Below are 24,963 nucleotides of genomic sequence, written 5' to 3' on the forward strand. Positions count from 1 at the left end.
TGACCGCTGCTTCAGGAAAGGGCAATGTAGCGGTGCCGAAGCGGCTGACCAGAGGCTCTGCTTGGATGTGCTGGCCGTACCTGTGTGGGGTAATTGGAGTGGGAGGATGGAGGATGGAGAATTTTGTTTGCTCGATTTGGGCAGTCAAACAGCCGTTTGCCTAGAGGCGCTCTGGATTCGGCAGGAGCGAGTCGAGACACCCGTGCCTGACGTTTTATGTGCTAACTTCGAGCTGAGAATCTGGAAGCTGGACCTCGAAGCAGTCGAGAATAAGCTCTAGAAGAACGAGATGAGTGTGGCAGACTGTAGATGCAGGTAGATAGATGGAAAGTGGTGGAGGACTAATCGTGTGAGGAAGGCGCGGGGTCTGCCCTTACTCGAATGCGTGCCTGTGCTCAGATGGGAAGGCGCAAACGGAGAGCAGCGTGAGAAGATGAGAATTTATGGCTGATATGACGACGATCGACTAAGAGACGCTCGAGAGATGCAGGTAGCCGTGAGATATAGAGAGCAAAGAAGACGTCAAGTAAAGAGGCTGAGAGAACGGCAAGTCCAGCAAACAGAAGGACACTAGCCATGCGGTAAAACCAACAGCAGGTAAAGGTAGATTCAAGACACAAAGTGAGAATACGCCATTGGGTATCTTCAAATTCATCAAATGCCCCCTGCGCCATGCATGCAGGTACCCGTACCAAATGCGCAAAGCCTTCGTACGCCCGATGTGAAACAAATAGCAGCTATCCTACTCTCCCGAAATGCTACCGTAAATCATGCTTTCGTACTCACAACTCAGTCATGGTCTCGTCGCCTTCGTCCGGAATCCGGCCAGTGCCAGACATAAAGCCCGGGGTAAGTGGTGTGCCAGTCGTGAAATCATCGTCGATGTCAAAATCTACTTGCTCAATGTCTTGAAGGCTGCCTCTACGTTTCCTCACTGATTCAATCTCAGTTGCGCCGTCTTCTTCCTCGCTACCTGGCAATGTGAACCCGACAGTCGTGTGGCGGCGGTTCGGCGAGACTGGTCTCAGGGCTGAACGCTTCGTCGGCGACAGCTGATGTGAGTGTGAGAGTGACTTGGGCACGATGTTGGGCTTCTGCATATTTGGCGTTTGCATCGTTGGCACCTTGAAAGCTGGTCTTGGCTTCGCACGCTTTGGTGCTGGCCCGTTGTTACCCTGGGACGAATTCGAATCTGCTGATGAGGCGAAGGACGCATTTGTAGAGTTTCCCAGAGCTCTGCTAGGTAATGCTTGGACATTCACCGTGGCGACTGATTCATCCTCTTGGGTGTTAATGGCCGACTTACGTCGTCGGTGAGTTCGCGGCTCTCTTGTCGTTTGAGGCTGAGCAATCTCCTTGTAGGTCCGTGAGGCTGGCCGAGCGGGCAGCAGATGCATCGCCATCATTTTGCGAGCCGTCCTGAATTCTTCAAGTTCTTCTTCTTGTTCTCTGCAAAACTCCTCGAGCTCTTGGATCCTCGCTTCTAGTGGTGGTATTGATGCTTGAAGACGCTGAAGATTGTTACGCGTCTTCGCGTGATCACGTTGTTCCTCTTGAGCGTTGCGCTGAGCATCTAGCAGTCGCGATTCGAGCGTCTCGCATCGCTCTTCAGCCTTAGTGGTGATAGCCTCCAGTTCGTTAGCCTGCTTCGCCGCGAGCTCTCTCATCGTTTCAGCCGATGACTCTTTGAACTCCTGGTGACTGGTTCGCGCGATATGAAGCTGTCGAATGGCATCCTCCAGTTCCGCTTCCTTCCCTTCCAAGTCTTGCCGGTATTCTGACGCTTGCGTCTCGAGTTGTGCGATCTCGTCGGCTTGGCGGGCAGCGTTCGCCCGCTCCCGTTCAAGTGCGTCCTCTGCTTCACAGCCGCGTCTCTGCTGCTCCTCAAACTGTATAGTGAGGCTGCGATATTCACCCTCGTGCTGCACTTGAGATGCTCTTAGCTGTTGAATCGTACCGTGCAGCTCCTCAAATTGTTCATCGCGGACGCGCTTGTCCTCCTCGTACTGGCTTATCGTCGAGCAGAGTTCATGCTCTTTTGCGCTAGTCCTTTCGTGAGCGGCCTCCAGAGCCTCGGACGCATTCCGCTCAGAAGCTTCCAGGGACGTCTCTAGTTCTTGTACCTTGAGGCATGTTCGACCCTTCTCTTCCAACAAGTCGGACTTCTCTTGCTCCAGACGCTTTTGCTCGTCTATGGAGTCCTGCAGTTCCTTCTCCAAACCCTCCACGTATTCCACGGATTCTTCTCTATCCTTGTGTAGAAAATCGTTTTGCTCATTGAGAAGGGAGATCTTTTCGTTTAGGTGAGCGATCTGTTCCTGGAGTTTGACGGACTTCTCTGTCTCCACCCTTAGCGGCTCTTCGACTGTATTGCAACGTGTCTCGAGATCACTGCATATTTGTGCCATAGAGCGCACAACGGCATCTCGCTGATGTTTGTTCTGGCTTTGTAGCTCCAATTCGAGGCGTTTGCGCCAATCCTGGAGATGCTGGCCCGTGTACTGCGTGCTCGCTTCTTGGAAGAGGGAGATTGAAGGCTGAGTGGGGCTTTTCGACGAGTGTGAGCAAGTATCTAGCGCGGGGGGAAGGTCTCGCTGTTTCTTGATAAGCGCAGCCACGAGGGTATGCGGTATCGTCGACTCTCCCGGTTGTGCCATAAGAACAATGGTAAGTAATGAAGCGATTGTGGCAGCGATCAATTGCCGACGTAATAATGCAGCATGTGTACAGCAGCCGGGGCCTTCTTTCGTCACACCAGCGCGAATGAGGTTCTGGATTTTCTCTTGCAAGGCCCTCGATGACAGTGCGCGCAGCACAGTGGTTCGTAAAGCAACAGTCGCCATCGCGGCTGTAGCCAGCTCATCGATGGTGTCGATGGAGTTGGAAGTTTCGCGGGAGTCAGGCTGCGAAGCACATGCTGATAAAATGCCTGATAAGAGTGCCACGACGGTGCTTTCCTGCATCTGCACCTGTCCTGGTTAGTGAATCAGCCAGTACTACAAAATAAATTGCTTACTGCGTAGATTGGCAGTGAGACTGCAAGAAGCTCGGCAAAGCCTTCAGGCTCTGCCACGCGAGGAGCTTCCAATATGCATGCCTCGTAGCGTCCGACGATACCTTGCGGCAAGCTCCGAGAACTTGAAAGTATGCCAAAGAATGACAGGGCCTCTAATTGGACGGATAGACTCGCATTGGAGTTTTGGATTTTGGAGGCGCACTTTTCGTACAGCATGGCATACTTCTTCTGAACTTGAGGCCAATTGTCCTTCACGTCTTGGCCAATGAATTGCATAGCCCTCGAGGCAATACGTAGGCCTTCGATTGCTTCATTTTCCTTGATTCCGCCTCGAAGAATCCACACTACGTTCAAACAAGTGAGCTCAATAGTCTTGTATAAGTAGCTTGTCGAGCCGAACAGCTTTTGGCCTGAAGGTGTTGCCCAATGTTGTCTTAGCCTTTCGGTGGATGTCGGCTCCTCGTCAGCAGGCAGATTTTGCAGTCCGTCGACTCCCTCGGGATGTTCCGTGATGAGCACTATACCTTCTGCCCATAAAAACAGCAAAGAGGAATCGGCGACTTTCGGGGATCTGAGTATATTGCACAACTCTGTGTCGAACCGCTGCCTCAGATCTCTGGGAAGAAGGCTGTAAAGTCGTCGACATGCACCGTTGAGCATACGGTACACTGACTTCAGGATCTCGTAGTTTGGTTGCTGTGTGGCGTTTTCGAAGACATTAAGAAAGAAGTTTTGTGCTACGGCGGGTAATGGTATTGCCTCGGGCAGTGGGCGAGAAAGAAGAAGCACGCATAGCTCGGCAAGCTAGATCATTGTTAGTAAGTGATGTACCTTACAATTGTCGTACTCACATGTTCGAATTCGGACTTTGATGAATTTGCCCTCTTCAACAGAGAAGGGAGTAGGGACGGCTCCAGGACCAGTAGCTCATCTCGAAATTCTGGCGCATGACCTGGGAACACGTAGTCAGTTTGATTGCGTTTCTACTATCAAGCGGAGACCGGTCAACTGCTTACACAATAGGTGCAGCACACGAAGCGTGTATGCGTTCAGGGACAGTGCATCGTGGACAATCCTGCCTAGTTTCCTCACCGCGCAAGGTGACCGGTCTTGGACGCATGATCGGATAGTCGGTACGTCGACGCGCGCCAAAAGATCGGATAGGTTCTGTGGGATCTCGCGTCAGCTCATCTCATCAACGATGGGATGCTCATGCAGCGAGTCATGTGCTCAAATACGGGAGTTGGCTAGTGGCACGACATGAGGATGCATTGGAGTTGGGGAAGATGAGGGGCAAATACGTACGGATAGCGAAGGGGGGTATGGACACTCGATGATCCTTGTCAGTTCCGACGTCAACTCTGCGCTGATATCCGCCATGTCTGCTGGATCGAGTTATGTTCGGAGTTGGGCCGAATGTTCGTTATGCGTGGACTTGTGACGCGAACTTGTTTGATGTCGCGTTCCTCTGGCGACGGCCGAAAAGACGCGCCGGGATCGCCGACTTCCCCATTGGCATCAATGCACGCGACCATGCATCCTGCGCCAACATCTCACACTCCACTCCCTGCTCCTGCTCGCACTCCACATGTTTGCCTGTTGACGTCAGCCATCTATAGATCGTACAGCTGCTGGGCGCAGCATTGCTAGCCCGCAGGCATTGCGGGGCTCTTTCTATTCTCCGCTCACACGTTACCTCCCATTGGTGGTAATAGACTCTACGCGTCGTCTTTGCTTTTGGCAGTTCCTTTGCAGTCTCGAGCTTAATGGCGTTCCATCACATTGCTCATGGGAGCCGTATACGGTATCCCGCTTCAGTACTATATGGGAGTAGTCGTCTGCCTGGCACCATAGCCGTTACCGCGGCATCCACCGGCCTCCTCCGGCTTTCTGGCTTCACCGACAAGCAGACGCCTGAAGATCGCGCGTGGGGTACGGCAAACGCTCATGTGCAGCTTGTTCCCCCACTCGCTCGATTGTCAGCCAGCATCTGAGCTGCACAGACGAGAGGAGCAAGTTTCGTGAGGTAATGGGATCACCGTCGTCCAATCGCCAAGGGCAAGTCTGCCGCTCAGCTTCTCCCCAAGCCCCCCAAGCTTCTGTTTTTGAGCCTCAGCCATGGGCATCAGACATCGAGGTAGAAGATTGTCCCTGACAGGCGCCTCTTCTGCCACTTGTCTCGCTCTCGAAAAGAAAACATACATGGCAGCAGCGTATCATGGTCGTCTGCAGAGTTCCAGATCCACATCTTCGGTCCTCGTCTGCAGCCGCTCGGGGCCCTAGCGAACGCCTCGTCACGCGACGGCATCTCGCTCGGAATGTCATCCAGCGTCACCTGTCGCCACGATGCGTCTCGAACCAACACATTTGCTTGTCGTTGCCCTGGTCTTCCCCGCAATTGCCTTGCGTGTGTCCAAGCCCCTTGCAGGTGATCATGCACGACTTCATTTGATGCGTGAGCCGAAAAATTTGATACAGAAAATCGGGAATCTCGTCAGCCTCCCACGCTATCACTGGTCCATCCCACGACTTTTAGGACGTGTATTGCGACTTTACCTGTGCGCTGGCCAACGACGCTCAAAGCGATACCCGAAAGAACTATCGCGCCAACTGCGTTTAGACTGAAATAACCTCTCCCCGCTCTTACTGTGCTTGCCGTTCGGCTTCTAGATCCACAAAATGCGTAGGCCAGCCTTGCAACCATCTTCTCCTCCACTCTTCTGTCATACTAGTTCGCTAAATGCGCCCTGACCCATAGTCAGCGAAAGTGGATTCCACTTCTAGTCCTTCCCAGCATCCCAACAACTGATTGCAACTTCATTTTCCCTTCTTCGTTATCGATTTCGTCATGTTCCGCCAGCCAACGGCGCGACTGAGGCAAATAACCTCACCCATCTTCAAGCGAGGTGGCGCCCGAGCACGCACTGGTCGCGAGCAGACCTTCAAATCCGAGCAACTTCAAAGGCCATTCTGGAACTCAGGACGGGCCTTGCTATTTTCTGCAGTTACCGGAACGACCACATACTTCTACGGCGCCAATGACGAACCGCACAGAATTCAGATGCCATGGAAAAAGTCATCAGGGCCCCAATATGCGAACAAATACGAGATGGAGAGGGTAAGCTTGCAACCATAAAGTTCCTTCGCATCCACCAGATACTTAGGTCATTACAGGCGATTTTAGAGCTCAGGGATGTTCTTGGGGAAGACACCATTAGTACCGACGACGAGGATTTGCACCGACACGGATATTCGGAATGGTCGTCTATCAACATCGACCAACTTCCCGTTGCGGTGGCGTATCCGAAGTCCACTGAGGAATGTGCAACGATCGCCAAGGTCTGCTACAAGTACAAGATACCGATGAGTACGTTCAATAAGACGCATGGAGAGATGAGTGTTGACAGCGCGCAGTCCCATATTCGGGGGGATCAAGTTTGGAAGCCAACTTCTCGGCTCCATTCGGTGGCATGAGCATTGACTTCTCGTTCATGGATCAGATCCTGGCCTTGCACGAAGATGAGTGAGTTAATTATACGTTTAGCATGCAAGAATGGCGACGCTGACAGTGATGCGTAGTATGGACGTAGTGGTTCAGCCTTCTGTCCCATGGATGAGTCTCAATGATCAGATCAAAGACTCGGGGTTATTTTTCCCAGTCGACCCTGGCCCATCGGTACGTTGTCATGTGTTACACAACTTTGCAATCAACCCTCGGAAACCCCGATGCGGAACTCCGAATTCATTCTAACGGGCGTGGCAGGCCCGAATTGGAGGTATGGTGGGTACGAGCTGCAGGTAAGGTCTATGATGGTCAGTGACGTGGTCCAACAGCTGACCCTCCTAGTGGCACCAACGCAGTGCGATACGGCACGATGAAGGATTGGGTCATCAATCTGACTGTAGTCCTTGCCGATGGCACGATCATCAAGACCAGAAGAAGGCCCAGGTATGCAAATTGTTTCCGTGTCGGAATGTACGATAGACTGACTATTTCCAGGAAGTCATCGGCCGGTTACAATCTTACCAACCTCTTCGTTGGCTCCGAAGGCACCCTGGGTATCGTGACTGAGATCACTTTGAAACTCGCAGTAGTACCACAAGAGACCAGCGTCGCAGTCGTCACCTTTCCCACGATACGGGATGCTGCTGCCGCTGCTTCCAAGGTGTTGCGCGCCGGAGTGCCGGTGGCTGCGATGGAGATAATGGATGACGTGCAGATGGGTGTAATCAACAAAGCCGGATCAACGACCAAAAAGTGGAAAGAATTGCCGACCATGTTCTTCAAGTAAGTTTCCAGAACATCCCTTGACATGTGAAAGCACGAACTAAGAGCCTCAAACAGATTTTCGGGAACCAAAGCAGGGGTACGTCAGCCCTACGCGTCCTGCAATTACCTAGAGCGGAACTGACTGCATATAGGTACAGGAGAACATTGAGCTGGTCAAGTCCATTTCCAGGAAACACAAGAGCGGGGACTTCGAATTCGCCGTCAGCGCTGAGGAGCAGAAAACGCTTTGGTCTGCGCGCAAGGAGTCCCTATGGAGCATGTTGGCGCTCCGTCGCGAAGGCGACGAAGTTTGGTCAACAGATGTCGCCGTGCCGATCTCCAGGCTCCCAGACATTATAGGTATGTAAGCGAATACAAGGTTTCCGGAGGTTGCCAACTAATTGTTGAAAGAAATCTCAAAGAAAGAGATGGATGACCTCGGTCTCTTCGCCAGCATTCTAGGTCATATCGGAGACGGCAACTTCCACGAAAGTATTATGTACAACAGCAAAGATCCCAAAGAGCGAGCGGCTGTCGAGAAGTGCGTTCATGACATGGTCGACCGCGCGCTAGAGATGGATGGCACATGTACCGGCGAGCACGGCATTGGGCTGGGCAAGAAAGAATCGTTGCAGAAAGAACTCGGTCTCGACACTATCAATGTGATGAGAAGCATCAAGGGCGCACTGGATCCGTATTGGCTCATGAACCCAGGAAAGATCATGGACGCTCAGGCGTAGCATTGCATGTCGAGATGGCGCATCGTCTGAAGTTCCTCGACGAACACGCATTGGAGGACGCTTGATTATCGGTGCATCTGCAAAGAGCATATTTAGATTTCTTACCGCTCCATCGTTTAGTGTTGGTTTCGTCTGGTAATAAAAAAGTGTTGTTCATGGCAAGACAGTCGGCAAATGAGCGCGTGCAAGACCTCCGTGATCGGCTGGTGTCGCGTTTTCCACCCCACCCCCGCGTCATACCTAGCCAGAACTTTGTGAACTCGATTGACTCAATCTTGCAATACCAACCACCACCACAATGGACGCTGAAAAGTTTACATCTCATAACAAAAACTTCCCCAAGAAGAAGTGCGGTGTGTAGACCATCTCTGGTTGGAAATAGCCGACTGACTCCGTTACAGGTGTGCTCGGCGCGACTGGCTCCGTCGGCCAACGCTTCATCCTCCTTCTTGCGCTACACCCACACTTCGAGCTACACGCCGTTGGAGCCTCTGAGCGATCAGCCGGCAAGAAATACAAAGATGCGGTCAAGTGGAAGCAGGCGCTGCCTTTCTCGGAGCGCATTGGAGAGCTGGTGGTGAAGAAGTGCACACCTGAAGAGTTCAAGGACTGCGACATGGTCTTCTCTGGTCTCGACAGCGATGTTGCTGGAGATGTTGGTACGCAGTTCACTCCAGGTCGCGATAGTGAATACTGACACATAACAGAGATGGCCTTCCTCAAGTCCGAACTCGCCGTCTTCTCCAACGCAAAGAACTACCGCCGCGATCCTCTCGTGCCGCTCGTCGTACCCACCGTAAACCTCCCCCATCTCGATGTCATCAAGCACCAACGGCAACACCACAAGCTGGAGAAGGGTTTCCTTGTCTGCAACTCCAACTGCGCAGTCATCGGTCTCGTCATACCCTTCGCAGCGCTCCAAGCCAAGTTCGGTCCCATAGACCAAGTCTCGGTCGTCACAATGCAGGCCGTGTCGGGCGCTGGCTACCCCGGTGTCAGCAGCATGGACATCATCGACAACGTAGTGCCTTTCATATCAGGCGAGGAAGACAAGCTCGAGACAGAAGCATCCAAGATCCTGGGTAGCGTCAACGACGACATCACAGGATTCGTAGATCAGCCCATGAAGGTGTCCGCAGCATGCAACCGCGTGCCAGTACTAGACGGACACACCGCATGCGTATCGCTACGCTTCCAACGCCGTCCGCCACCCAGCGCGGAAGAAGTCAAGCAGGCAATGCGCGAGTACGTGTCTGATGCACAGAAGCTGGGTTGCCCGTCTGCGCCTGCGAAGGCAATTGTGGTTATGGAGGAGGCCGATAGACCACAACCAAGGCTGGACAGGGAGACGGATAGGGGATACGCTGTTAGCGTGGGTAGAATAAGAGAGGATGAGGCGGGTATCTTCGATCTCAAGTTCGTTGCTTTGAGCCACAACAGTAAGTTTGACTTGCGATTGCGAGGGGTTGGGCGAATGCTAACTAGTTGCAGCTGTCATTGGAGCGGCGGGATCGTCGATATTGAACGCAGAGGCGGCGGTGCTGAAGGGGTATGCTTAGGGTTGAGAACTGGGATACAACTCAGATGCAAGAAAATAATCAATTGCACACATTTGGAGTCTAGAGACGGTCTGGTGACTAAGTGCTCGTTGATCGTGATGTGAGAAAACTCCATGGTGTTGTTCTGATCCGCGATGAGTAGCGCATGGCCACACCCTGAATCCTACATTGACGCAAGGATTTCAAATTTGCATCTTTCATCCTATGATAAAACAAACTGAACAGAAAATGGGACGTGAAAGTAGGCGCCTGGGCTCTAAGATGTTGAGTTCCCCTCGCTTGAGATGGGGCATCGGAGCACTCCAGGACTGGCTTGGCGCGCTAGTCCTCGGCTACGGCACACGCTAGTGGCAGACGAAAAATGAGGACTCCAGTCTCTCGAACTTCGCTTTCGACAGGACCTCCAATCTCAACGACTAACCTCACAGAACCGTCACAATGGCCCGTGGACCCGTCAAGCACCAGAAGCGCCTCAGCGCGCCCTCGCACTGGCTCCTGGACAAGCTGTCCGGTACGCTCTACTCCCGCAATTTGCGATGCAATGGCTATCGCGACTTCAGAACTGACATCTTCCAGGTGCCTATGCTCCCAAGGCCTCCCCCGGTCCTCACAAGCTCCGCGACTCCCTTCCCCTCATCATCTTCCTCCGCAACCGCTTGAAGTATGCGCTCAACGCCCGCGAGGTCAACGCCATTCTCATGCAGCGCCTCGTCAAGGTTGACGGCAAGGTCCGCACCGACTCCACCTTCCCCTCGGGACTGATGGACGTCATCTCCATCGAGAAGACCGGCGAGAACTTCCGCCTGATCTACGACACCAAGGGCCGCTTCACCGTCCACAGGATAACAGATGAGGAGGCACAATACAAGCTCGGCAAGGTCAAGCGCGTCCAGCTTGGCAAGGGCGGAATTCCCTACTTGGTTACGCACGATGCGCGAACGTAAGTTCCCGCTCTATCAGCCGTTGGACCACAGTTTGGGCTAGGTGTCTGAGGGAAACCTCTTTCACCAGGCATACGACCAGGGTCTGGCTATGTCCGAATTGCTGCTAAAATTTTGTGTAGAATCCGCTACCCCGACCCAGCCATCAAGGTCAACGACACCGTCAAGGTCGACCTCGCCACTGGCAAGATCTCCGACTTCATCAAGTTCGACACTGGTGTCATTGTCATGGTTACCGGTGGTCGTAACATGGGTCGTGTCGGTGTCATCACTCACCGTGAGCGCCACGACGGAGGCTTCAACATTGTCCACTTGAAGGACGCTGTTGACAACGAGTTCACCACTCGTGAGTCCAACGTCATGTAAGTTGGATACCCGCACAGAAACGAGAACAATTACTAACATATGTTCAGCATCATCGGAAAGGAGAAGCCATGGATCTCTCTGCCCAAGGGTAAGGGTGTCAAGCTCTCCATTGCTGAGGAGCGTGACCGCCGCAGGGCGTACGCCATTGCTCACTAAGCGTGACGCTGGCGTAGATGTAGGTTAGGATATGAAGTACCCATGAGTTCATGAAGATAGGTGCAGGACTCGATCCCAAAATTCAGGCGTTCATGATCACTTGTGGGGAGGTTGATCGGATCTGGAGTCTCTGCATATCATACGAATACCATGTGAGGTCTGAGAATCAAGCAAATAAACACTTCAGTCTTGCCCAAACATGAAATGCTTTGAATGTTCAATGGACGTGCGACAGCGTGGAGCCGTGCGGGCTGTGCAACGGGTCGAGTGGATCTGTAGTGTGGGAGATATAGGCGGGAAGGCTCAAACAAAGAGCATCTCGCGTGGAATGCGATAGGTGAGGTGATATAGGTTGGTGGCGCTGGCCTGATCCTTTTCCGGGATCTGGCTGCAGTTGATAGGAGGGCGCTATTTCGTGCCCTGTTTCGAGGTGATAACGCATTGCAGTGTATTTACCAGACGAGGTCTGCGCCGTCGTCGAAGCAGATGGCGACCACGATGGCTGGTGTTGACAGTCGCTGCGCTGCCTCAGGACCAGGAAGAAGAAAGGGTCTGTGTTTCAGCGGCTTCGTCTGAAGCACGCAGCAGAGCAACGGTGTTCTCAGTGCCTGGATGATGGGCCGTGCGTCTACGCGAAATGAGACGATAGATATCCCTGCCAAACTGGGGCGGGAGAGCAGCGTGGACGCGTGCGACTCCGACTGATGCTCCGAACACAAAGCAAAGTCGCAGGTAAGACGGGCCTGCTGCGAGGGCAAGGGGCGCGACAACGGGGCTACCCGCGAAAATACTGCCGCCGGGGGTCGTCCAACACGCTACATTCATTCACAGCGCGACAGCTTAGACGTCTGGGTCAACGTCAACGGCTCGATAGGTCCCGCGTCAATACCAAGTTACTGCAGCGACTAGCCGGCATAGTTCCAACGTTCGCTATACCTCGCGCCATTCACACTCGTGATTGGCTGCGCGTCCGCTCTTTCCTGCTGCTGCACCGTCGCTCCTTCCAGCCCTCCGCCCACCTCCTCCAGGCGTGTCCAAGCCTACCACGCTTCCCCGCAACCCCCAACAGCCAGCGCCTGCCCCCTCGAGCGCCTCATCGCGTGTCCAGCCGTCGTCGCGCACGCTCAAGCTCCTTCGAGGCATCAATGACCCAACAGGCATAACTGGTGTAACTTCGATCGTCACTCGTTTCACGTCAGGGCAAGAGTGCGCTTAGGCACGTTTACGACTGCGCCCACTGTTACGAGACTGCGGACCGTCTGCACCTTCACCTTCGTCGCGCACACGTCCGATCGCCCTCCCCAACACCACGTCGTCGCCTTGAGAGAGCCGGTCTCTGGCGAGCCGGAATTCCACGCGGTAGCCTCCGTTATTCTTCGCCAACATGTTGCGCCCTGCGACCCCCTTATCGATACTATTCTTCGTCGCCTTTGTGCTGCTGCTGCTTTCAACGCTCTCGACGCCACTGATCAAGAGCATTCCCCTCGCTACCTACCGCGGTGTTCACTTTGGCGTCCTCGGCTACTGCGAGAATGGCGACCAAGGCTGCAAAGGGCCCATGATCGGGTACAACACTGGTATGGCGCCCTGTATCACATACGACGGCCATGGTGCTAATTGTTCAAACAGAGAAACTGTTCGCAGGCGAAGACAGCTCCGACTTCTCGCTCCCCTCCGCCCAGCGCCATGCGCTTTCCTCTATTCTCATCGTGCACCCCGTCGCAGCTCTCATGACGCTGATTTGCTTCGGTCTCTCCGTCGCTGCCCACTTCCACTCGCCCGCCCACTCGCCGCGCTACCTCCTCGCCCTGCTCATATTCACGTTCCCGACTCTGCTGGTCACGCTGCTCGCCTTCCTCGTTGACATCCTGCTGTTCGTGCCGCATGTGGGCTGGGGAGGATGGATCGTTCTAGGTGCTACCGTCATTATCGTCGCAAGTGGTATCGTTACGTGCGCTATGAGGCGCACACTGGTCAGTCGCAAGGCTCGTAAGAGGCGCATTGCCGAGAACGATGAGATGAACGGCCAGACCTACTACGCGAACCGCGCCAATGCGACTGTGGCTTCCGAATTTCCCAAAGCCGAGTCGCCGCCTCCGCTGTCTGGAGAGACCATGACCTCTGGAGGCAGGGACGGTAATGCAGCCTACTTCGACCATTCTAAGCCATCGCCGACCGACGACATGACGCCGCTGAACCAGCGCAATCCCTCTCTCAAGACCGTTAGTAGCGGAGGAAACGGCTCGGACAACATGAACCCACCGAACCGCGGTCCCTCAGGTCGTCGACAGCCTATGGATCAGTATGGCAACCCCGTGCCACCCATGCCAAACGACCAATACGCCATGATGAATGGCGCGCCACGTGGAAGAGGAGGTCCGATGAGGGGTCGAGGAGGCCCACCAAGAGGTGGACAGTATGGCGGCCCGAGAGGAGGAGGCTACGGACCAAGAGGAGGTATGCGCGGACCTCCGCCGCCGGGATGGAACGGTGGTGGACGAGGCGGACGACCTCCGAATGGACCTCCAATGCAAGGCCAGCCGCCAATGGGTCGAGGAGCGCCTCCCCCAGGATACAACAACGGCAACTTCTACAACCAAGGGCCACCGCCCCGTGAACAGTCACCATATGGCAGAGGACCACCGCCTGGTCAGGGGCCACCGCTGCCAATTGGACAAGCCATCGAAATGGACAACCGCACAGGCACGCCTCCAACCAACTTTGGTTTGAGGGAAAGTGACGGTGATGTTGCAGGCATGCTCGCTCTCCAGCAAGGTGGATTCCCTGCTGGCGCGCCACAGAGGCGGCCATCGGATGGCGTCATGAGCCCGACCAGCGAGTACTCTACAGAGTAAGTTTCGTCAAGCCTACCTCTTTGTAACGTGCTAACCCTGGACAGTGAGTCGGCGTTACGACCGCAGCCCCTACAACACCAACAACAGCCGCCCATGCCACAGCAACAGCAGCAATACATGCCAGTACGAGCGGGATGGAATCAACAACAGGTCCCGTCAGACCAATCACTCAACACACTAAACAACAGTAGTCGTGGGCTATCACCGATCCAAGACTCACCTGTCGAAATGCCCGCTCACATATCTCACATTGGTGGCCCTAACAGGGTAGAGCGAAGTTCAGATTACTACGAAGACGTAGACCCCAGGTTCGCAGAGCCCGCACAAGCCCAGGCGCCTCCACCATTACCAAGCTCCCTCATGCCAGGTGGCTTCGCTCCGCCAAATCCCAACTTCCTCTCCACAGGCAACGGAAGCGACACAAACCTCCCGCGCAACAGTTCTTACGACGACCTACCAGAAGGCGCGCGCTCGCCCGCCGCAAGCGAAGCATCACATTTCACATCCGTCTCACAACGCCCCGTCAACCCCAACTGGCGGCCGGAAATGGGTGCCCCAGCTGGCCAATTCGCGCCCTTCGCACCTGGCCCTCCACGCAGACCTATGCGTCAAGAAGACGTGATCCTCGAAGCCAACGCCGCAAACCCCGACTTCGCGATCCCAGGCGCAGGCCGCGGACGCGGACGAGGACGCGGCGGCCCCATGGGCGGCAGAGGGAGAGGAGGCGCAATGAACATGCCTCCTGCGACGATGATGGGACCCGGTCCCGGCTTATCGAACCAATCGAGATACCCGGGCGCTAATGCCATGTAGGGATGGTTTGTGTGATCATCCAGCGGTAACCGAGGCTTTTCATTCCAAAGAGATGGAGTTCGATCTTTTCCCATCTCCCTGTTCTTTTCTCCGCCATGCGAAGTGTACCAAAAACCTTTTCGTTTTGCATCTTCCGCCTCGAACCAAACGAACGAAACACACAAGGCCCGTTCCGTCGAGGGAAGCCCAATTGAGCATACCTTAATTTCTAGTCCAGCGAGCTGTTCTTTCCCCATGCCGCTGCTGTCTTGCGTCTTTTTCCTTTTTACTCCGCTGGACCGGATCGGATCACATCGAAGCGATGTTCGAATCTGACAGCCTCCGCCGTCCTGAGCTTCAACGTCCTCATGGTAGCGGATACCCAGCCATCTTGCTTTTTTACTTTTCTGTTTCTTGTTGTTTCTCCCGGCTGTTCTGGGCGTGGTCTTCACGAATACATATGAGCGCCCTTCTCTCTTCTTCGCTTCTTCTTCTTCTACTTGTTGGTTTCTTTGCGAAAGGGTTAGATATACGATTAGCCCTAGGTGGGCGGACTTTTTGGAACAACACAACGAGCTCTCACATTGGGCTGTGGAAAGAGGAGGGTTTGCGGAATGTACATAGGTTTTGACTGATTGGGAGGATGTGTGGGAATTGGATTGGATGGCAGAGAGGAGGAAGAGAAGCAGATATTGTGTCACTAGCAGAATACCAATACCAAGAATTCTTTCTAAACAAACTTGATGTGGCTCAGTCACGGTGCAGTGTATCTCCGCTGTAGTATGCCGTCTTCCCACGGGAAAACCTCCCAGTGCCTAGTTCGACTTGTTATCCAAGATAGTTCGCCTGTCCACCCACCCTCATCCGTCAACTGCTACCAAGCCATACTACAGCGGCCTAGAGTGAAGAAGGCCGGTCTTGGCTATGGCTATCATAGACGGGGCGGAACGTGTGGTGGGAGCGTGGTTGGGTCTCTACTTCCTCGCTGCTGGCTACAAAGTAGAGCTTCTGAAGAGTGAGTAGCAGGCAGGGTATTAGCTGGGTTGTTCGTAACGTCCATGGTATTTGGACTTTTACTACCTACCATCGACCCTGTGAAAGTTCGAAATAAAGTCCGTTTCCTCCTTACTTCTTATCTTTCGCGCGACCAGCCTGGTTGATTGTGCAGCAGTAGGCTTGGCTGTGTACTCTTGATAAGAAAGTCAAGTCGATATACCGAAGTAGGGCCTATAACTCAATATGTAGTAGAGCAGTGGAAGGGCCTTATGGCGAATACGTGGATTCCACATTTTCCCTTCTTCTCCAACTCATGGCTCAGTGTGTGGGGTATACTGACTGCCTGCCTCTCCGTTTCGGGAAGCTCGCGGGCGTGAACGAGGCGAAGGTAGTACGACTGGTTTGATCTAGCCTTGGGGAAAGACGCAGAAGACTATGTATGCTTTGTGGTTGCCATTACAAGAGTGTGTGAAAGACGCATCTTTATCTTGAAACCATGGCTATCATTGTGCATATCAAGATAATAGTTTGGTGATCAGCCCGGACCAAGACCATGTCCCGGCCTTACTCAAAGATGCAATGTCTTCTTCTTGGCTTGCACGCTTGGAGGATTAAAGGGCGACTTGAGATCCGGAGAGTTCCTGAAATGCAAGTGGATTGTGGTTACGCAAGTGCACGTGTTGACCATGAGTGACTCCATGAGTCACACGTGTCGTGTGCTTGTGGTCATATTCCGACCTCACAGACTGATTTCATTCATACACATGGACGCGTTGTCATGTTGTAATGGGGCGGTCAAAGAGCCACGTGAGGAGGCTATCCGACTTCCAAAGTTGACGCCAGACCGGGATCAAGGGGCACTCTTTGACAGCAGTCAAGGTAGAGCCATCAGAATCAACTCATCGATGTCCGGATGGTGACAGTCGTAATCGGCTCGTCAAGTCGTATGTGTCGTGTGCTCATAGTCATACTTTGATGTCGACGTGTCGCCATGCTGTAATGGGGCTGTGGATGAACCACGCGATGAAGCTGTCCGTCTTCCAAAGTTTAGGCCAAGCCGGGATGAACTGACATTCTGTGACAGCAGTTAAGGTTGAGCCACCACGATTAAACTCATCGATGTCGTACAGTAGACGCGCAGTAGTGGCAGTCTAGGCTTATCGCATTCTATCGAAATTTTGTTCGGATTACATTCCGTGCTGTCGTTCGCATTCGCAATGTGGAGTCGTGTGGGTGGCGGAAAACAGCAGCCGTTGAACTTTCCGATGGTGGTGGTGTTCGTGAAGAATTTTCCGTCGGGATAGGCCCTGTCGCCTGTCGGTGAACGGTCCACCCACTGCGTGCATCTCCGACATCGTATCTTCTCCTAGCTCAGCGTTTCCCCAGATGTGAAGTCGCGGTCTTGAGCTTGGCATTACACATCGCGCACTTTTGGATGCATCGGCCCCGGATTCTTACCCCAGAATTTCAGCGGTGACACGGTTGTTGTTCTTACGTCTCTCGTATTGACTTTGCGGGGTAGGCATGCGCTGGAAGGATGTTGGCATCCAGCCTCTACGGAAGTTCGACGTGTGCCTCGTCTCGATGCCACTAGCGACAGCCAATTGCTTGACCAGGCCCGGTGGCATGGCACAGCTTAGCAAGGGCAGCGCTCGACAAGCAGTGCAGTAGCGCCTTTGGTAACTGCCGATCGAAGCAGAGCCGCCTCGTCGAAGATAACGGTTCCTATGTCTTCATGGCTTATACCGTGTTACGAGAACCTTGCGAAGCTCATGTGATAGGTCGCTTCGTTCGAGGCGGTCGCTCAGAGTCGGATCTCTAGATAGTCATGCCGATAAGTGCATGCGTCGATATGAGCAGGCCTGGACGCTGCGTTGGTTGACGCTCCGACATCGTCATGGGGCATGCGTGCAGACGTGGCTTTATCTTGGGCTGAGGTTATCGTGAAGCAAGATGATGCTGCTAGCGGGGCTAAGAGCATGCGCTAACTATACATAGTTATCAAATCCACTTCTTTCATCCCACTTCTGGATGATTGTGGGGTAGCCGTTGATCTGCCTTATCTCCAGACTCTCAACATCCTCATGATGCTTTTTTGGCTATAACCTTCTTTACAAGCCCGCCACTGATGATGGTTTCAGACGATGCGGATAATCTATCAATCGCGTGTCCAACTTTTCCGCTGAGCGGGCGTCCTCCCATAGAGGGGTTTAAAGAGCGAAAATGCGACGCTCGACTGCGGTGGCTGGCCAATCAGCCGCACGCTGATGCACGATATGGATACTTCGGGGAAAGCTGGGTTGTTGAAAGGCCGAAGCTCGGCATCCAGGCTCAGACACCCTGCATCAACCACACCAGCGACATGTTTTTATCAGCTGCTATCTTGGCCCACACCGGTCTAATGATAGGCGAAGGGAACCATCGGCTGTGTCACTGACCCGTCACGCGCATTTGAAGCGTCGTATCCGCATTCACTGGATCCGCATCTTAAGTCCTATTACTTCGCACCGGGATTCTCACCCCATTGTCGTTCGACATTCCCAGACCTCGCCCCCTCTACCAAGTCTACACTACCCTGATACTCAAGATGCCCGCATTGGCTCAAGACAAGGTTTTGGCGAGAGATCTGAAGGCTAAGAAGACCAAGTCCAGGAACGGATGTGGTCGATGCAAACTCAAGAGGGTAAAGTCCAACGATTGCGCCTATTGCACTGGCCCACTTGCTGACAAAAACAAAGCTCAAATGTGACGAGACCGCTCCCGGTTGCTTGCAGTGCAAGAAAAGGAACGTCGCGTGCCCTGGCTACGAGAAGACTCTGAAATGGTCGACAAAGTACGAAGTCTTCAACCCCGCCCAGTCCAAGTCGGCGTCCCCTAGACCCAGGTCAACACCCGACGCCACCTCTACCACTTCACCGGCCGCGAAGTCACCCCTTCCCCAGAACGTCGCCAGTGGTATCGAGGCTGCGTTGGCTGCCGTCCTCCCTGCAGGCAGGAAGAACTCCCCTCCCACACAGCAACCCTTGACAACACAGGCCTCATCAGCAGTCCCCTCTCCACCAAGCTTTGAGGAACCAGCCTCCATACAAGAGTCCTCTACCGAGGATGGTGATTCCCCTCGCGAGTACGAGCCTTTCCCCATGGAGGATGTCAACAACATGGACCCCATCATGCTTGATGGATTCGCTGACGCTATCCAAATGCCCAACGAAGACTTCAGCTTTGATCCATTCGACAATATCGACTTCGACTCTGGATCACTGGAGGACCTTCAGTTTGACATGCAAGACCTTTCGCAGAAGCAAGACATGAGTTCTACTTCGTTACCTGTTATGGACCGGGAACAGAACCGAGAGTCTAGCCCCAGGCTCTCGCGTTCCTTGCTTCTTGACTTGTATCGTCTTCCCAGTCCTTCTCCAGACCCATCCTCTCCGGATGATGTGGAGTCACTGCTCGTCCAGCACTACTTCAAGGACGTCTGCGCTGTGTTTTCTTCTTTCGATTCTGTTCTTAACCCCTTCCGGACTACCATTGGCCGCATTTACAAGGACTGCCCTTCCATTAATTACGCGATCCAATCCATGGCCGCCGCACATCTTGCCAACACATTCCCCAACATGGCGGCAACCGGCCTTGAGCTCCAGCGCAAAGCACGCGAGGCACTGGAGCTGGAGCTTCCACTTGCTCAGAGGGATCACACAAGCGCGACCAAGACGTTCTTGAGCATCATGCTACTTGGTCTCACCACCTCATGGCACGACAGCAACGCGCTCGGACTCGAGTACTTGTCTATCGCGCGAGACCTCATCCTCCCCAAGCTTTTTAGTAGGTCGGGCGGCATTGAAGTCGAGCGCGAGGCACAGTTCTTTGAGGAGTCTTTGATCCACTGGGAGATGCTCATGGGCTTCGTAACAGAAGATGCCATGAGCTTCTCGCCCAAGTCAGGACTGCGACCTAGCATCACCGCCAGGACGAACACTCCTGCTGCGCGTGGGCCGCAGGGAAAGACAGTCCCTCATCCATGGACAGGCATCGCCCCGATGATTCACTTCTTGTTCGCCGAGGTTGGTCGTCTAGTTCGCAAGGAGCGCTCGATGGACCGCGAAAACTCTATGGACCTCCGTCGACGACAAGAGAACCTTCAGAACGCCGCCTCACTGGAAGAGGACCTCCTAGCTGTTGACTACCCATCAGTTGATCAGGTCATTGACACTGGTGATGAGCGTACCCCCAAGGAACACTTCGTCACCATCGCCGAGGCCTACCGTCTGTCTGGCTTATTGGAGATCTACCGTGTCTTCCCCTCCATCCTACGCAAGCGCTTGGGATCCGGCAAGACCAAGGGTAGCGAGAACATCGAGTTCGCCTTCCCTACGCCGCGATTCGAGACTGTCTACGAGGCTACCGACATAAAGCTGTGGCTCAACTCACTTGCCATGCACATCATCCGGTCACTCGAGTCTCTGCCTTCCTCGTCGGGTACATTCTGTATCCAGCCGCTTCTGCTTGTTGTGTGTGCCTCTGAGTTGAAGTTCGTCTCTTCGATTGACTTCTTCGACGTGCAGGCCAACGACGCAGAGGTCGTCGCCGCTCGTGAGTTTGTCATCAGGCGCTTGCAAGAGTTCGCCCTTAGGCTTCCCAACAAGCCTCTTCGCAAGATGATCCAGCTCATCAAGGAGACCTGGCGCCAGTCTGACGAGGGCCAAGACGCGTTCTGGATTGACGTCATGAACGATAAGGGTTACCACACCATCATGTGAGCCAACCTTGTCAACCTCTACCGGCCATGGGGCGGAACCTCGCGGCTCCCCTCAACCAAAATTCTGTCCTTTCTACGATACATTTACGACATGACATTAGCGCTTTTCCTGGATACGGCATTTCTCTACGGCGTTCGACATCCTGTTCCTGTTTCTTTTTAGCGCGCCATTCCTGGAGACCATGTTCTGGTCCTCCCCTGTACGACTGTATCCACAGTACTGTCCTCGATACGAACTCTAATGTACGGCTTCCACCTAGACTCCTCGGTTCTCAGCATCCCGGTGATGTGAAATGTGGACCCTGGCCTACCGCGACACTACCATAATACGACTACGATACCCCGCGCGATACCCTAGCGACCATCCCATTGCCTACTGCGATAAACAAAACCCTTAATACTGGCATCCATCTGGAATGCTCTGCCAACGACCACATCCCCTTCTGCGACCTTGTCCCATTACGATACCCCCAGCTGCGATCAGCCCACTGCGATGACCTGTCACGATGACTTGTACCGATATCTGGACCCATACCAGGACCCAGTTCCGCCTAATAATGACATCTATCGAGATGCCCATAGCGACAACCCGAGCGACACCTAATCTTCCATGCGACAATACCATACCAAGCAACAACACTAATTCCTCTTTTACCCTTGCGATACCCCCGCTGTTTGTATATTACTTTTCTTCCCTTTCAGGTAGGTATGAGTGGATGCTTCCATGTGTTTCCGATCGCGACACTTTCGTCCACTGCGGCCATGCATCCTTGCGCCCACTACCTGGCTCGACCGTTTGCACCCTGCCACGATTGGATCGATGCATCGTTCGGGTGACTTGTATGTAGACTGCTCGCCTTAGCGTTCTTGTTCTTGCTTCACGATACCCATTTGCTTTACTGTTCTGTTGAGCGTTTGCTCTTTTTGTTATGCGATGTTTCATCGCGAGCTTTGTTGTACGATACATTCGTGGTGGGTGGTGGCAGGGACGAAAGAGGAAGGAGGGACGATGGGGGAAAGACACCGGCGCTCTGTATCCCAGACACTGTCATTTGTACTCGTGGGTAAAACCACGAGGTGTCGGGCATGTTTTAGGCACAACGTTGGTTTGCGCAAGTGTCATGGTGGGTGAAACCCCATGACATGCGGGGAAAGATAAGGCGCTGTTGTTTGCTTGGACTAAATGTTGTAGCACCGAACCACACTACCACGACGCCTTCGCATCGCTGGAACATGCATGCACGGTGGACAGGTAGTGGAAGGTGGAACATAATAATTCATTCAATCAAAGCCGTGATGTGGGTAACACTACATCACAGGTCTGTTCGCCTCATCGTCGCTATCATCATCATACGCAATGAACTCTCTCCGTCCACTCGATGCCTGCGTGACAAAGTATCGTGTCGTCTCGTACGCTCGTAGCTTCTTCTCTGCGCCTGGGCTGAACACCGAATCTGCTTCCTGGGGACCAGTGGGGATGGCTAGGAGACGCCTTTCTGCACCAGTCAAGCGCAGGCTGCTCTTCTCGGATACTGGCTCAGGAGAGCTGTTGTTTTTCATCCTAGAGATACCGTTAGTATATGAGGAATAGTCAAGAGGAGCAAAGGTGTCTTACCATTGTTTACCCAAATGTAACCCCTCAGCAACGCAAGCCAATATCGCAACCACAACAATCATCTGCAGCGCCCACAGCCCAATGAACGAGCTATGGAACTCTGGCGTAGACAATATCGATTCCGCATGACACACAATTCTCCTGTGCGGACTTGACGTTGACTGTGCCTCCTCATGGCTGTTCATCAGCACCGCAGTCGGTACCGGCTTCTGCGGCGCATCCTTGATAGCACCCGCCATATACGAGTCGTACAGCTCCGGCTCTGTGTGTTGCAGTTTCTGCAATTCCGATCCTAGGCTTGCGCATACATTGAGTGCTGCGACGGGACTTTGCGAAGGGTCTGCTGGTGACCAATGTGCGGCGGAGGGTGTGTAGGCAGCTGAAGCGGGAACGGATGATGACGGCATATCAGCAACGATTTCGCAGCGACAATGTGTTTGTGTAGGCGCAGCGAGGCTTGTCGATGAGAGCAGCAGAGTCGCAACGAGCGACGTAGAGATTTTGGCCAACATGGTCGTGTGTGGGGTGGTGATTATGGTGTCTTTTTCTCCGTAGAGACGAGAGACACGATTATAAGTGTAGGTTTCTCTTGGTGTTAACAAAGCCACGCGATGTTACGTCTGTACCAAGGTGAGGGGAAGAGGCGCAGCGGTTGGGATTCCCTTGCTGGTCGGTCCGTTAGTGATGTTTTCGGGCATACTTTTTCCAAGATGACATACCTACCAAGGACTGGGCCTTGACACCTAAGTAAGCGATGTGGTTGATGATAAGCAGTGGAATTGCTGGTGCGTCAAGTTGGGTGGTAATCTGGCGGCCTGATGTAATGGGCTGATGGAGATAAGGTGGTAGATGGGTAGGGGAGTGTGGTGTTGGTGGTGCTTATGAAGGATGATGATGCTATGCAATGCTATGCGATAGCGAACAGTCGATGGGATTGATTAGATTACTTGAAATGGTGAACAGGTGGGAATTCCGGATGCGCGCAGCAGCAGCCCAGTCTATATGCGAAAATAATCCCCCGCCTCTGCCCATTCTGTGTTCAGCGCAGCTGTTGTATCAGCTACGCCCACACCACAGCCGGCCGTTTCGCACAGTAGCATCTCGCCGGGGTCTAAGCGGGAAGCAGAGACCGGGTTCTAGAGTCAGCGGTCACGCCGGGGTGCGCGCTGCGCTGCGCCTTTTTGCTGTAGCTTTAGCCGAGATGAGCGCTCGTGTGTGCAGTAGGTAAACGGCGGGTTGTCTGTGAGCACATTAAGATAAGATGGGTGAGCTGATGGGAGGTTAGTGTTTGGTGGAAAGTGTGGATTAGATTGCAAAGGTCATTGGTGCACTGGCTGCTGGAGGCGCAGCTGGGAACCGCGTTGTGGCTAGCGGCGTCCCCACAGATTCAAGCATCGTCACTTTTGCTTCGTTCAATGGATGATGCTGGAGATGGTGTTCATCTCAGTTTCTGATCGTCTTGCACACTCCAGCGATGACTTCACTCGTTTGCAACTTCCGTCCTCTGTCACGATGCGGACCTCACTCCGGGTACCGCACTCACAGACAGGGGGCTCCACCCTCGAAAACGGACTGCGAAACGTTACTCTCGACACACGGACGTCCACATCCAGTACACCAACCCTCTTCCAGCCATAGCACATCTATTTTTCCTTCTCTCCTCGGCATCCTTCCGAGTCGTACCTGAGGCTAGAACCAGAACGAAGACAAACATCTCTCGGTCCTTCCCCACGGCTTGAGCTATTAATATTCTTTCTTTTTTCTCGTCGCCAAGCAGGTACTGGCAATACATCGTATAGTACGCGGGTCCTTTCTGGTCTTGGTAAGTGAGAGCGCGAGCGCTCTGGAGGGCTCTGGACCGGACAGTTTCGTGAGGTGGTACGAGACACCGAGTCACCTTTCGGTGCGTTTGTGTTGCTCGTACAGCTGTTTGTCTAGAGTTTGAGAGTCCCAGCTGTCATGTCAGATACGGTAGACTATCGAACACGGCGTTCCCTCCGCGCGCCGCTACTTAAGCATACAGCAACTCTTGCGCGACAGCGGGGCGGAAGGCCAAACAGTTGGAGTTGTGAATTACCTTTTTCTCACGAAACGCCTGGCTTGAGCTTCCGAAACGGATCTCCATGTGCTAAGAAATGCCGCGGAAAGCTTGTGAGTGATAGAGATCAGGGTTGCTGCATGTGCCGTTTCACAATGGTGGGTCTGTATAACCGCGGTTGATATCATATCGCTGAATTCCATGTTGGATGTCTCTTGAACGAGGATCACGGAAGAAGTGGAGTCATGAGAGTGGAAATGGTCAGATTCTTCACTGTCTTAGCGACGGAACGATTGTCTCTATGAGAACGTGATATCGCGGTAAATGCTCAGACTGGCAGCTGTCGCTGGAAGAATCTAACGACATTTGTGATGAGGAATATGGATGCCTTTGCGCGCGCTCGGATTTTGGCATGGGTCCCACGGTGCCGGCGAGTTCTCATTGACAGTCCAAGGTGCTACCGCGTCCCTGCAGCACTGTTTCTCAAGGTCCTCTTTCAGCTCATCCCAAGTACCCACAAAGCTCGGATCCATCCTCAATATCTCTTTTCTCATAGAGTCCATATCTTTCTGGAGTCCACACTGCCCCAGTATTATCCGCTCCAGCTCTCTAGTAAGGATACCTTTCCACTCGCCCTCTCCCACGGTTCCACACTGCGTCGCAAGTTGTTCAAACTCTTCTTTCCCACATATGGCGCCCAAGTGCTCGACATAATCCGCCCTACCCCGAAAACACTCTTTTAATAGCGCCATTCTCGAGATCTTAGACTTCTCTTCCTTGAACCAAACCACACCGCAAAACCGGCACCAGTTTTTTCCTGCTATGATCCATCGATAAAGACAGTCTTGACCGATGATATG

The 24,963-nt window shown here is 53.5% G+C and overlaps 7 protein-coding genes across 7 annotated transcripts; 5 read left to right on the forward strand and 2 right to left on the reverse strand.

Annotated features, from left to right (window-relative positions):
- Positions 1–782: 782 nt before the first annotated feature.
- J4E92_005188 (uncharacterized protein) lies at positions 783–4,396 on the reverse strand (the record flags this gene model as incomplete). The annotated part of the gene is made up of 5 exons (XM_051496571.1): positions 783–2,969; positions 3,017–3,820; positions 3,868–3,968; positions 4,033–4,183; positions 4,322–4,396. The coding sequence occupies 5 exons, from the start codon at positions 4,394–4,396 to the stop codon at positions 783–785; spliced, it is 3,318 nt and encodes a 1,105-aa protein (XP_051353291.1).
- A 2,090-nt stretch (positions 4,397–6,486) lies between these two features.
- On the forward strand, positions 6,487–8,026 carry J4E92_005189 (uncharacterized protein; the record flags this gene model as incomplete). The annotated part of the gene is made up of 8 exons (XM_051496572.1): positions 6,487–6,539; positions 6,596–6,692; positions 6,780–6,814; positions 6,864–6,965; positions 7,017–7,304; positions 7,362–7,383; positions 7,439–7,646; positions 7,698–8,026. 8 exons carry the CDS (start codon positions 6,487–6,489, stop codon positions 8,024–8,026), a joined length of 1,134 nt encoding a protein of 377 aa, XP_051353292.1.
- A 298-nt stretch (positions 8,027–8,324) lies between these two features.
- Positions 8,325–9,585, forward strand: J4E92_005190 (uncharacterized protein; the record flags this gene model as incomplete). The annotated part of the gene is made up of 4 exons (XM_051496573.1): positions 8,325–8,379; positions 8,428–8,685; positions 8,734–9,465; positions 9,518–9,585. 4 exons carry the CDS (start codon positions 8,325–8,327, stop codon positions 9,583–9,585), a joined length of 1,113 nt encoding a protein of 370 aa, XP_051353293.1.
- Positions 9,586–10,023: 438 nt separating this feature from the next.
- RPS4 (40S ribosomal protein S4) lies at positions 10,024–11,048 on the forward strand (the record flags this gene model as incomplete). The annotated part of the gene is made up of 4 exons (XM_051496574.1): positions 10,024–10,096; positions 10,162–10,525; positions 10,649–10,888; positions 10,940–11,048. 4 exons carry the CDS (start codon positions 10,024–10,026, stop codon positions 11,046–11,048), a joined length of 786 nt encoding a protein of 261 aa, XP_051353294.1.
- Positions 11,049–12,432: 1,384 nt separating this feature from the next.
- Positions 12,433–14,716, forward strand: J4E92_005192 (uncharacterized protein; the record flags this gene model as incomplete). The annotated part of the gene is made up of 3 exons (XM_051496575.1): positions 12,433–12,625; positions 12,678–13,899; positions 13,948–14,716. The coding sequence occupies 3 exons, from the start codon at positions 12,433–12,435 to the stop codon at positions 14,714–14,716; spliced, it is 2,184 nt and encodes a 727-aa protein (XP_051353295.1).
- Positions 14,717–18,278: 3,562 nt separating this feature from the next.
- J4E92_005193 (uncharacterized protein) lies at positions 18,279–20,451 on the forward strand (the record flags this gene model as incomplete). Its single annotated transcript, XM_051496576.1, has 2 exons — positions 18,279–18,374; positions 18,430–20,451. 2 exons carry the CDS (start codon positions 18,279–18,281, stop codon positions 20,449–20,451), a joined length of 2,118 nt encoding a protein of 705 aa, XP_051353296.1.
- Positions 20,452–21,758: 1,307 nt separating this feature from the next.
- J4E92_005194 (uncharacterized protein) lies at positions 21,759–22,472 on the reverse strand (the record flags this gene model as incomplete). The annotated part of the gene is made up of 2 exons (XM_051496577.1): positions 21,759–22,011; positions 22,066–22,472. 2 exons carry the CDS (start codon positions 22,470–22,472, stop codon positions 21,759–21,761), a joined length of 660 nt encoding a protein of 219 aa, XP_051353297.1.
- Positions 22,473–24,963: the final 2,491 nt, after the last annotated feature.

The sequence above is a fragment of the Alternaria infectoria genome, assembly GCF_024043175.1.
Source record: "Alternaria infectoria strain BMP 0036 chromosome Unknown scaffold_7, whole genome shotgun sequence".
NCBI lineage: Eukaryota > Fungi > Ascomycota > Dothideomycetes > Pleosporales > Pleosporaceae > Alternaria > Alternaria infectoria.